This window comes from Quercus robur, chromosome 4 (assembly GCF_932294415.1).
Source record: "Quercus robur chromosome 4, dhQueRobu3.1, whole genome shotgun sequence".
Lineage (NCBI taxonomy): Eukaryota > Viridiplantae > Streptophyta > Magnoliopsida > Fagales > Fagaceae > Quercus > Quercus robur.
Window position 1 is genome coordinate 78,754,778 of NC_065537.1, and position 10,076 is coordinate 78,764,853.

General features: G+C 34.6%; 2 protein-coding genes across 3 annotated transcripts; one reads left to right on the forward strand and one right to left on the reverse strand.

The window, feature by feature from the left end:
- The first annotated feature begins 384 nt into the window (after positions 1–384).
- LOC126723875 (cytochrome b5 domain-containing protein RLF) lies at positions 385–5,566 on the forward strand. 2 transcript variants are annotated; one of them, XM_050427835.1, is made up of 6 exons: positions 385–549; positions 1,778–1,853; positions 2,020–2,407; positions 3,672–3,806; positions 4,508–4,558; positions 5,234–5,566. In XM_050427835.1, the coding sequence occupies exons 2-6, from the start codon at positions 1,821–1,823 to the stop codon at positions 5,308–5,310; spliced, it is 684 nt and encodes a 227-aa protein (XP_050283792.1). In that variant the 5' UTR covers positions 385–549; positions 1,778–1,820; the 3' UTR covers positions 5,311–5,566. The 2 variants fall into 2 exon arrangements, with proteins under 2 accessions (XP_050283792.1, XP_050283791.1); XM_050427834.1 differs by having other exon boundaries at positions 412–553.
- A 197-nt stretch (positions 5,567–5,763) lies between these two features.
- LOC126723874 (uncharacterized) lies at positions 5,764–8,991 on the reverse strand. Its single transcript, XM_050427833.1, has 3 exons — positions 8,722–8,991; positions 7,466–7,963; positions 5,764–6,575 (listed from the first exon to the last, which is right to left on the reverse strand). The coding sequence occupies exons 1-3, from the start codon at positions 8,807–8,809 to the stop codon at positions 6,055–6,057; spliced, it is 1,107 nt and encodes a 368-aa protein (XP_050283790.1). The 5' UTR covers positions 8,810–8,991; the 3' UTR covers positions 5,764–6,054.
- Between the last annotated feature and the right edge of the window lie 1,085 nt (positions 8,992–10,076).

Consider the following 10,076-nt stretch of genomic DNA (forward strand, 5'->3'; position numbering starts at 1 on the left):
AAAATCTAACCGTTAACTTGCATGTTTTTTACGTTCTTAATACATATGTCAAATTATGTGTTAATCGGATATTGTTTACTATAAATTTTATAAGTTTATATTTTATATATAATTTTAAATTACAAAAACTTGCAATTTAAACAATTTATTGATGATATAGTTATTGATCTTTAATTTTCAAAAAAATCTGTAAGCATGGAGGATACGAAAAGAATATATTATTCAATAGTAAATTTGTCAAAATTTATCTTCAATAAAAATATATTTAATAAGGTTGTAATTTAAGATTATTACTAATTTTATAGTTAAACTTTATTAAAAAAAAAAAAAAAAAAGTGTCCGTAGCTCTGCTGACATGGCAAACCATAACGGATCGTTTAGTCAAATACTCCTCAGCCACCAACCATTACAGCAAAAGACATCAAAAGGGAAAAAGAAAACACGCACGGACCCTTTCATTCAGAACCTGGTCCGATACGATCCCTATTGGCTGAGCACAATAAACAAGTCGAACTCGGAAAATCCATACGATCCAAACTCTTTTCTCCAGTACGTACGTTTTCTCAATCTCCACTAAGCTCTGTTTGGTTTTGAAAATTTTATAGTATTCACAAAAAAATTAGTCTTTTAGGTTAATAATATTGTGTTGTTATGATTGGCTTCGTGAATTTTGTTACGTTATTTTATTGTGATGAATTTTTTGACTGTTAATGCTTGAAGAATGAGTGTCATTTGAGGTTTATAATCTGTTTGGTTGCTGAGAAAATTGGGAGGAAAATATTAGGATTATATTTTGGTCGATCATGTTTGATGCTGTTTTGAGTTATTGAAAAATTTGAGAATTTTTTCTGCAACCCTGAAAAATCCGTCCATAAAATGTTGGGGAGGGTTGAACTTTTAATGGGTTTTCGAAGATTTTAGAGATGGTGTCAATTTGAAAAGCTATAAGATTAGCTATGCTCTATGGTGTTGCGCTGTTAAGTGCAGCGTTCATAAAATGAGTGTAGCTGAAATGAGAATGTCAAGATAGAAAATTTTAATTACAACGAAAGATTTTGAAATTGAGAAATTTGCTTAAAGATATGGTTGACCCCTATCGATGAAAAGATGAGGGAGACTCGCTTGAGATGGTTTGGTTATGTGCAAAGCAGAGTGACAAATGCAATGGTGAGAAAGATTAGAAGTAGTAAAAAGGACATACTGATTAAGGAGGTAACAGTTGACCCCAAAATTTTGGGATTAAGGCTACGTTGCTGTTATTGTCAATGTAGAAAGTTATTTGATTGAAATGAAGTGAAATTTTGAGATTTGAAGTCCAAAGTTATGTGGAGGTTGGTGTGTTTGCTCAAGATTGAAATGAATTTTGAAAATTTTGGTTTGGCATTAAAGTGCAGTGATTTAGCAGCATGAAGTTTGAATAATGGAGGTGAAGTTAAGCATAGTGATTATTATTTTTTTCTTGGGGCGAAAACTTATCAAAAAAGTGAAGCACAATGAACCTTCTGAGATGGTTGTTGGGATTGTAGAGAACTTTACGTGTGGTGTGATAAGAAAGATGGAGGACTATATAAGCAATGGAAATTGGGGAACCTGAATAGGTTATTGCTTATTTTATAATAATTGTATTCAATATAGTGTGCATTCGTCTTTTCCCCCACTGTTAAAAATTCTGGTTGATAGGTGCGTTAGACATTGTTAGATATATATTTTTTAATGCAGTCATAATAAATGCAGCTGGTGAAACAGTATACTTGTTAATACTTGTAACTTTGCACAGGAAATATTGCTTAAATCGATTTGGAAACTGCAATCTGCGTGAGATGGACAATGATAATGATTTTACATTTTGTCAGGTATGTTTGGTACTTACATTTGATATGATAAATTTATAGCTTAATTACCTTATTGAATTGGCTTGAACTTATATTAAGAATTCTCTATTTTAAAATAAGTTTGATTGTGGGTGCTTTTTAAATTGAATGAATTTATCTAAGTAGATGGTTATGGTTATAAATTTAGATTAGCTCACCTTCAGACCAAGAAGATCATGAGACAAAGAAGCTTGTGTCGGATGTTCGTGATATTACTATAGGAGATGAATTCTCAAATGGCAGCAATAGTAGTCAGAGTAGTGGTTTTCTGTGGAATGAAGCTCCAAAAAATTCTGGCTCTAAGAGGCAGGATAAAGTTGGTTCTCTGTCTTTCAATGTTATTGATACATCCTCTCCAAAACAGTCAAGTGAACAGTCAAGACCAGTAGCATCAGGAGGCACTGGAGATTCTGTCAACAAAATCCAGGAACGGACTGTTGCAAGGAAGCCTGCACCTCGAGCCAAGGTTCCTTTTGAGAAAGGATATAGCCAAATGGACTGGCTTAAGCTTACGCGAACACATCCTGACCTTGCAGGTACTTGACAAATATATTTCTTTGTGAATTTGCTTCACATATTTAACACTTTTTTTCTTCCTTTGGTCCTTTCTGGTGATTTTGAAAACCCTCTGAGGGGTGTGCTATAAAATACTAATTAATTTGTTTCTGTTTCTGTCACAATTATGTTTAGTTTATAAAGCTATTATAACTTGAGGTTTGCCTTTTAAGCAATGCTCAAGATTAATCCTTAATATGCTGTTTGAGAGGCTCAATGTATGGGGAGCCTTGAAAGGTTCAACCTTTGAAATCTTCTGAGGTGGTGTGATATAAGAAAGTTTAGGTTTAGGAAAAAGAAGTTTTAGAAATTGAATTAAGGTTACAAGGGGCTGCTGTGATGATCTGTTGCTGATGGTATTTGATGTCCTTCTATGCTGCATGAGTAGAACACTTCGTTGAATTTGATTAACACATTATTTGCTTTGAAGAGAATATTCCTTATCTACTTGGCAAGAATTTCTTTTGAAACTGCTTTCTCCCTTTGGCTCCATGATAGCATCTTAGAAAGTTGGTGGATCCATGCTAGTATCTTAAGCTGAAGTGTTTTGGAGCTTTAGACTTTTTCCTTCGCAACCTCTTTATGTATGGACACCTAACATTTTTGCTCTCATCATCCTCCTTTCAGGTCATTTTAGAATCTGCATTTAAAATTTTTCTTCTCTTAGGTAGTCTCTTTGTATTCTTCTTCGATGCTTCTGTACCTGCATCTTGTCCTGTTTTTGATAAGTTTATATACTTATGCAAAATTATTTATTTGACATTTTTCCACCTAAATAGGTTTTTCAAATTTTTTTAGATGGTCAAATATGCTTAAATTTTTTTTATGCATTTCTGTTTCTATTTTTCTTTTTGCCTCCAATAAAACAACACACCATAACAATCTGTTCCAATATTGATTTCCTTCCAAAATCATGTGGGGCTTGCTCTCCCTCCTCTTTGTTGTGTCTGGAAACTATGGACAATTTTAGTTAGGAAATAGGTCTATTGCTTATAGTTAGATGGTGTTGGGTTAACTGAAGGTTGCTTATGCATCTAGCTTGTCCATATTGTGAAATTCCTACATAAACTAGGAGAGAGACTTATATGTGTTTACAATTTTAATTAATTAAAATGGTTGTTAGTTGTACTGCATGAGCTCGTAAAGCAACTTATTTCTATGGTTGTTAGTTATTACAATTTTAATTTATTGTAATGTATTTTACATGGTAATTGAAACGTCACTGACTCTGCTTATTGATTCCAGATTTAAAGGGACAGTCAAATAAGAGGCTCATTTCCATGAATGAAGTTAAACAACATCAGAAAGAAGGTTCCATGTGGACTGTATTAAAGGGTCGTGTGTACAATATATCCCCATACATGAGATTTCATCCTGGAGGTATGTTCATGATCTTAACGTACTCAAATTTTTTTCAAATAATTTTATTATTATTATATTCTTAATGTACTCAATTTTTATATTGATTGTGGCCAAATTCTCATTTATTTAATAATTATGTTGTCTAGTGAGTCTAACCATAGAACAATCCTAATATAACCTAATTTTATGGTTGCCTAGAAATCCTGCACCATGTCTATTTCCTTCTCAGCCTATTCTTTGCCTTTAAATCCCATACTATCTAGCTCTTATTCAAACTCAAATCCAGCCCATACTATCCCCACAAGCAGGTAGACAGATTTTCCCAAATTTTTCCTATGTCACTTTATGACTTATGTTTAAAACTTAAAAGGCTGGATGGGAGGGCTCTCCATTTTTCAAGGAAATTGAACTATTTGAAGGTTGCATACCCTTATTCATAGCCAATCAATAATGTTAAGAGACAAAAATTATGAGTTGTAATGCTCAAAAGCATCTCCAATCTCTAACTTGCAGTATTTGATTATGTGATTTGTTGAAGAACAGTTATGTCATGGTATCACCGAAAACATGTTTAGGTATGGAGTTGTATATTCCCCTCCAAAAGATACATTATGATGTCTTCATGTGTTTCTAGGTTGCATTCTCATTCAAGAAATCCATGTCTAATGTGGTATAAATATGAATTAGTGCTTGTCTTTTGACAAAATTTCTTTTTGCAGGTGTTGATATGCTGATGCAGGCAGTGGGAAAAGACTGTACATCCTTATTCAGTATCCTTTTTCAGAATGTTCTTAGATTCAATGGTTTCTTTAGGTCATGCCTAAATTGTAGTTTTGTTTCTTTGGACTCAAAAATTTTACTCTTTTTCAACCCTTTGGTTTTCAGTTTTCATCAGTAAGACCTTTTTGCTAGACCTCCATCCCCCTCCTCCCCCCCCCCCCCCCCCCCCCCCTCCCCCTCCCCCTCCTTTCCCTCTTCTCTTTTTGCTGCATGTGTTTTGCAAGTGAAACTAAGAGGGAACTTAGGATGAATAGGATTTATGCCAAAAAATTTTGCTCTGTTTTTTTTTTTTTTTTTTTTTTGGGTTTTTAACTTAAAATTTCTATTGAAAACCTAGTTCAAAGCCAACGCCCCAAAATAATTTACTCATCACTAAAGGAGCTACAATTTCCGAGCTAACTCTTGAAACCAATAAGTCTGTGCCATAAAAGTTTTAATTTTGATTATAAGCTAGCTTATTGCTTCTCTCCCCCCCCCCCCCCCCCCCCACTTATTTTATTTAACTTTTACCTTTTATCTAAAGCAAAACGTTTTTAGCAAAAAGCTAGAGAAGTTGTTCTCAAACGGACGCACTTCATCTCTTGCATACATGTTGCTTCTCCCTACTCTATAACCTATTGAAAATTGTCAGAATCAACTACAAATCCTTAATAAGTTCGTTTTAGATAAATACCATGCTTGGGTGAATGCTGAATTTTTACTAGAGAAGTGCCTTGTGGGTACTTTAGATGATAGCAAGTGAAGAGCAGCAATAATGGGGGTAATAAAGAGGTGGTTCTAGGCCCCATTCATAATCATAGCAGATTGGCACAGATATTGCATTTGATGTATGAGATTATTGTTACTGTGAAATGATACCCCCTTTCATGGTAGGGTTATATTTACCATACCATTTGGAAATTATTTTACTTGGGCATGTATTTTCCACAAAGTTTCTTTGGGAATCATGCTGAATACGTCAGTATTTTCTCTAATAAAAGTTCAGAAATGTTCTAACATGCCCTTCAAATTACCATAGTTGCTAACGGGAGGGGTTTGAATCCCTTGTTAATTTCTAAACGCCATATGTTGTATCATAACATTCATTTGAACAAGAGATGCAATGTTTCACATATTCATATAAGGTATAAAATGATATGAAAAGATCTCAGATTAAATATGCACTTAACCATCCTAAAGCCTCTACATATGGATGTCACTCAACATTATTCATTTTCCAAGCCTGCATTGCTACATGGATCACATACACAAGATCTTCCCATTACATTTTTCTCTGAATAGAAAATCACATAGCTTTCTAATCTGACACCAAGTGACAATGGAATATTACTAGTACCATAAAACATAATTCAAACAGTTTAGATAACAAGTTTAAGTAGAAGATGGGCCTCATCAACGGTCTAATTTACCAAAAAAGCAGGATCTAGTAACCGTTGCAAAATCTCTATCAAGATAACAAGTGGGAAGTAGATAACAGAAATAACATCTAAGCTACTGGCAAAACCCGGACTTGATCAAGCACAGGGCCACAAAGAGATCCGAAGTCATCAATTCTAGTATGGTAGAAAGAGCTGTAGAATGTGATTCTGGTCCTGGGTGACAGTGCTTTGAACTTGAAGCTGGCTGTCTTGAACTTGCCCTTGCCTTCAGATTTGAAGGGTACTTTTAAGGTGTCTTTGGCAGCAAATGCTTCAACCATCATTGATCCATGGCAGCCATTCTTTGCATCGCCAACAGTGAATGTAAGATTGTAGAACTTGTTGGGAACTGTTCTGAGAACCTGGGCAATGGCACTTTCTCTACCTGCAACAAGCTCAACTGCGGCAAGTCCAAAAGGGACGTTGAAGTGCTTTGAGTCTATGAACTTCACGGCTTTAAGGGATTCAATCATCCAACCAGGGAGTGGGGATGTGAGATCTTCTTGCTTTGGAGGGAGGAGAACACCATTGGTGGAGTTTATTAAACGATGGGGACCCTCTTCAAAGCCTGGATTCTTCACCAAGTTATCTGCAAAAAACTATTTACAGTTAAAAATAAAACCAGAGTCGTTCATAGATATAAAGAAACAAGCACAAGTCTCATGTAATAATACTATAACGGTACAATGTTCAGAGCAGAGAGTGGAATTCAGATCATAGTGAAATTTCTTGGTCTTAACTAGGCTATATCCACATGATGTTAAGGCAGAAATCTAACTATAAGCTGTGATTAGATGACAATTTGTGAGAGCCAACTGAGAAGCCAATTGAGTAAATCATGCAAAATAGGGTAGACAGCACAGGGAGTGTAATTTTAGATCTTTAATGTTCTCATCTAGGCTATTCATTTGAGACTGTTCTAAGGTGAGAACTTAGCTATAGATAACAGATTGCTTGGTCTGGTAGAAGCACACAGAATAGCAGATGAAATAACAGAGCAAACATATATAGGGTATAAGATCACATCATGGAGATAGATGTCAATCTCTGTCTAAATCATGCAAGAAAAAAAAATCAGTAGAAAAAGACAGCTCATCATAGTGAACTGAAGAAATTATTGACTAATTACTAATTGTTTCAAAAGTTTAAGTCGTTTGGAAATGATGAAATTAATCATTTTACCATTATTCTAATAACTATATTCTGATTTTTTTTTAATGAACAGCAATAACCCATATCACAGATCTAGGCATTCCAACTTGACAGTTGCAGAGTCCTTTACACTTTTTGGTTTAAGTAACAAGTAGCACATACACGTACATACAACTACAGAAGAAGCCCCCAGATGGATTTTTAGAACAAGTAATATGGCAGAAAGACATCACAAACCAAGGAAGCCTAGGTAAAGTATGATATACCAACAGCAAAGTTAACAACACCACCAAGGTCTGTCTCCAGAAATAGAATAGAATGGCTTACCTCTTGTGGGCCTTGGAGGAAAGAGCTCCTTGATAGCAACTGCATCCAAGAGTGGTCCACAAGCAGGGTCCTCTTGAACCCCAGGGTTGTGGAATGTCAAGTTAGCAACATTAGAAGTGGCAATGAATCCCCAAGCATAAGTATCACCTCCATTACTGCTGTAAAGTGTCTGCAAAGGAAGGTCTCCTTTCTGAGGAGGCACTGAGATCCTCAAAACCTCTTCTTGTGCACATGTTCTTGATGCCCCAAAGGTTAGAGCATACAGGGAGCCTGGTTTAACTTTGATACTCTGAGAGATTGAGGCCTCATTGCCAAGCCTTACAGCATGGACACCATGTGCCACAGCAAAGTACATGCCCCCAGGCTGTGGCCCCCCAGAGATGTATTCCACCAAGCCATTGATTTCCCATTTGGGCAGTGCATATTTTCCTATGAGTACTGTTTTCTTGATGTCAGTGGATTTTGGTTGTTCTTCAAAGTTGCCATTTCCTACCAATCCTGCACAAAAATAGAAGAGCACCAGAAATTAAGGGTTGGTACTATGTATTAGAAAGATACCAAATGTAAACTCTCTCTTCTAGAGTTCTATCCTATCCGTCCATTTTGAAAAAAAATGTGGAGTGGATTTGACCACGTCTTCAACATTTAAACAAAAGTTAATTATCACTAATATGGTATTTATCTAAAGTTCTGATAACGTGGCAAAATTTAATCTATTCATTTCAAAATACATGGATAGGATTTTTGGAACTCTTCATAGTTAGCCTAACATCTTTAGAAGATTTTAATCCAAAAAGGAAAATGTTTCACAAAATGTGTTTGAGAGAGAGAGAGACAGAGAACAAAATGAACAATCTTTCAACAAATCTACTAGTGTGTGTGTGAGAGAGAGAGAGAGAGAGAGCAAAAGGCAAAATCTTTGAACAAATCTCTGTATGTGTAAGTGAGAGCTAAAAGTGAGGACCTAACAACAGACCAGAACAGATCCTAAAGCCACTTCAAAAGAGTGTACACAACATAACATGGAAACCCAACATGCAGAACAGATCAGAAAACCATGACCTCCATAACTAAGTCAAATGGGGTTAGAGAGAGCACAAATATGAGGGAAAAAAAACACTTCCAACAAAATAGATTCAAGTAATGTGGACTAAAACCACCACAAGAACAATGCAAAACAAAGTAAAAAGCAACAAGATCCAGCTCAACAAAACAGATCAGAGTCTAAGCCAAAAGGAGTTGGATGTGAGCATTACCTTCCAAACCTGTAGCTGCCAAAGCAGTACTAGTGAACAACAACAAGAAGGAAGCAAGCAAAAGTGTGATATTCAGTGACATTTCCATAAGGAAAACTAGGCAAGAGGAAAAAGAGCTAGGCAGCTGAAATGGGTTTTCTGTTCTGTATAGTGAGCTGTGAAGTCCTTTATTATATTCAAGCTGGATAAGAAAAAGTGGGTTTAGGAAATGATGAAGAAAAAGGGTATCTTAAATCACGTTGAAAAAGCTACTGTTTACTGAAGCAAGACCTGGTGAATATGTCTGGCTGTCTCAGATTATAAAAACCAACATTTTCTCCATAATTAATGGCAGAGCAGTGTCATTTTGGTAAATTTGCTCCTTGTTTGTCCATGTATGCTGGAATTATTGTTGTATTAGTAGATGAATAGTATTATTGTTTTCCTGAATTAGCTCCTTGATGTTGGGGGTATTCTCTAAGTGGAAAAATGAATAGTTTCTAATGACACTTTAATGGCAGAGCAGTGTCATTTTGATAATTGTGTTTTTTATTATCAAATCAAGATTATTATCGGTTTTTTGTATAGTCAAATATTAAACTTTAAATCTTTTTCAAACTACTAAAAGCTTCACCGATTGGGCTAATTGAAACTCGCTGAATCCATTGCCTTTTATTCAATTTTCATTATGGAATGAAGCAAATGCATACATTTGAAGGTATCGAGGCATTTAAAGCAGTTCCAACAACAATTCGTTACTTTGGAAGATAAATAGTAGCTATTTTTTTTTCTTAGATATAACCAGATATTAGTGGTTGGCTGTTGGAGTATAACTATAAAGTAATTAAATAGCAAAGAAGATGACTTTATTATTATTATTTTTTAATTAATGAACTGACAAGTGATTTTAGTTGGTGAATGGTGAGTATTGATTTTATGATAAATCTTAGTCAATCAGTCAACTATTCTACATATGTAGTAGCCGAGCAACCAAGCCCACAATTATTAACATTCCATTAAAAAAATTTATGACATTAGGATTTCTTTTAATGATTGTAATTAATAAGATGTCCTTAAAAAAAAAAATTTGTAATCAATAAAAAAAATCATGTTTTTTTAATTGAGGGTTTTTTTTTTGCAATTGATATAAATCAAAGTGACTTTGCATAATTTTTACTGTTTTTTTCCCTTTTTTTTTTTTTTTTCCTGAACTACAAAAAAGGGTTTGTGATAACTGACAAATACATTTTCTTTTAAAATTTTTTAATTTTAATATGTAAGATTCATCTTCTTATGCAAAGGTAAATATGATTAGCTAATTATAGTTTCCTAGACAAAACCAATAAATAGATTAGATTCAGAGAAAGAGTAATGAT

Coding starts and splice junctions, on each gene's coding strand:
- LOC126723874 (XM_050427833.1), bottom strand. CDS start 8,809: ATGGAAATGTCACTGAATATCACACTTTTGCTTGCTTCCTTCTTGTTG. Junction 7,964..8,721: donor GGCAGCTACAGGTTTGGAAG/GTAATGCTCACA, acceptor ATTTTTGTGCAG/GATTGGTAGGAAATGGCAAC. Junction 6,576..7,465: donor TCCTCCAAGGCCCACAAGAG/GTAAGCCATTCT, acceptor AGTTTTTTGCAG/ATAACTTGGTGAAGAATCCA.
- LOC126723875 (XM_050427835.1), top strand. CDS start 1,821: ATGGACAATGATAATGATTTTACATTTTGTCAG. Junction 1,854..2,019: donor ATGATTTTACATTTTGTCAG/GTATGTTTGGTA, acceptor TTATAAATTTAG/ATTAGCTCACCTTCAGACCA. Junction 4,559..5,233: donor AGACTGTACATCCTTATTCA/GTATCCTTTTTC, acceptor AGTTCGTTTTAG/ATAAATACCATGCTTGGGTG.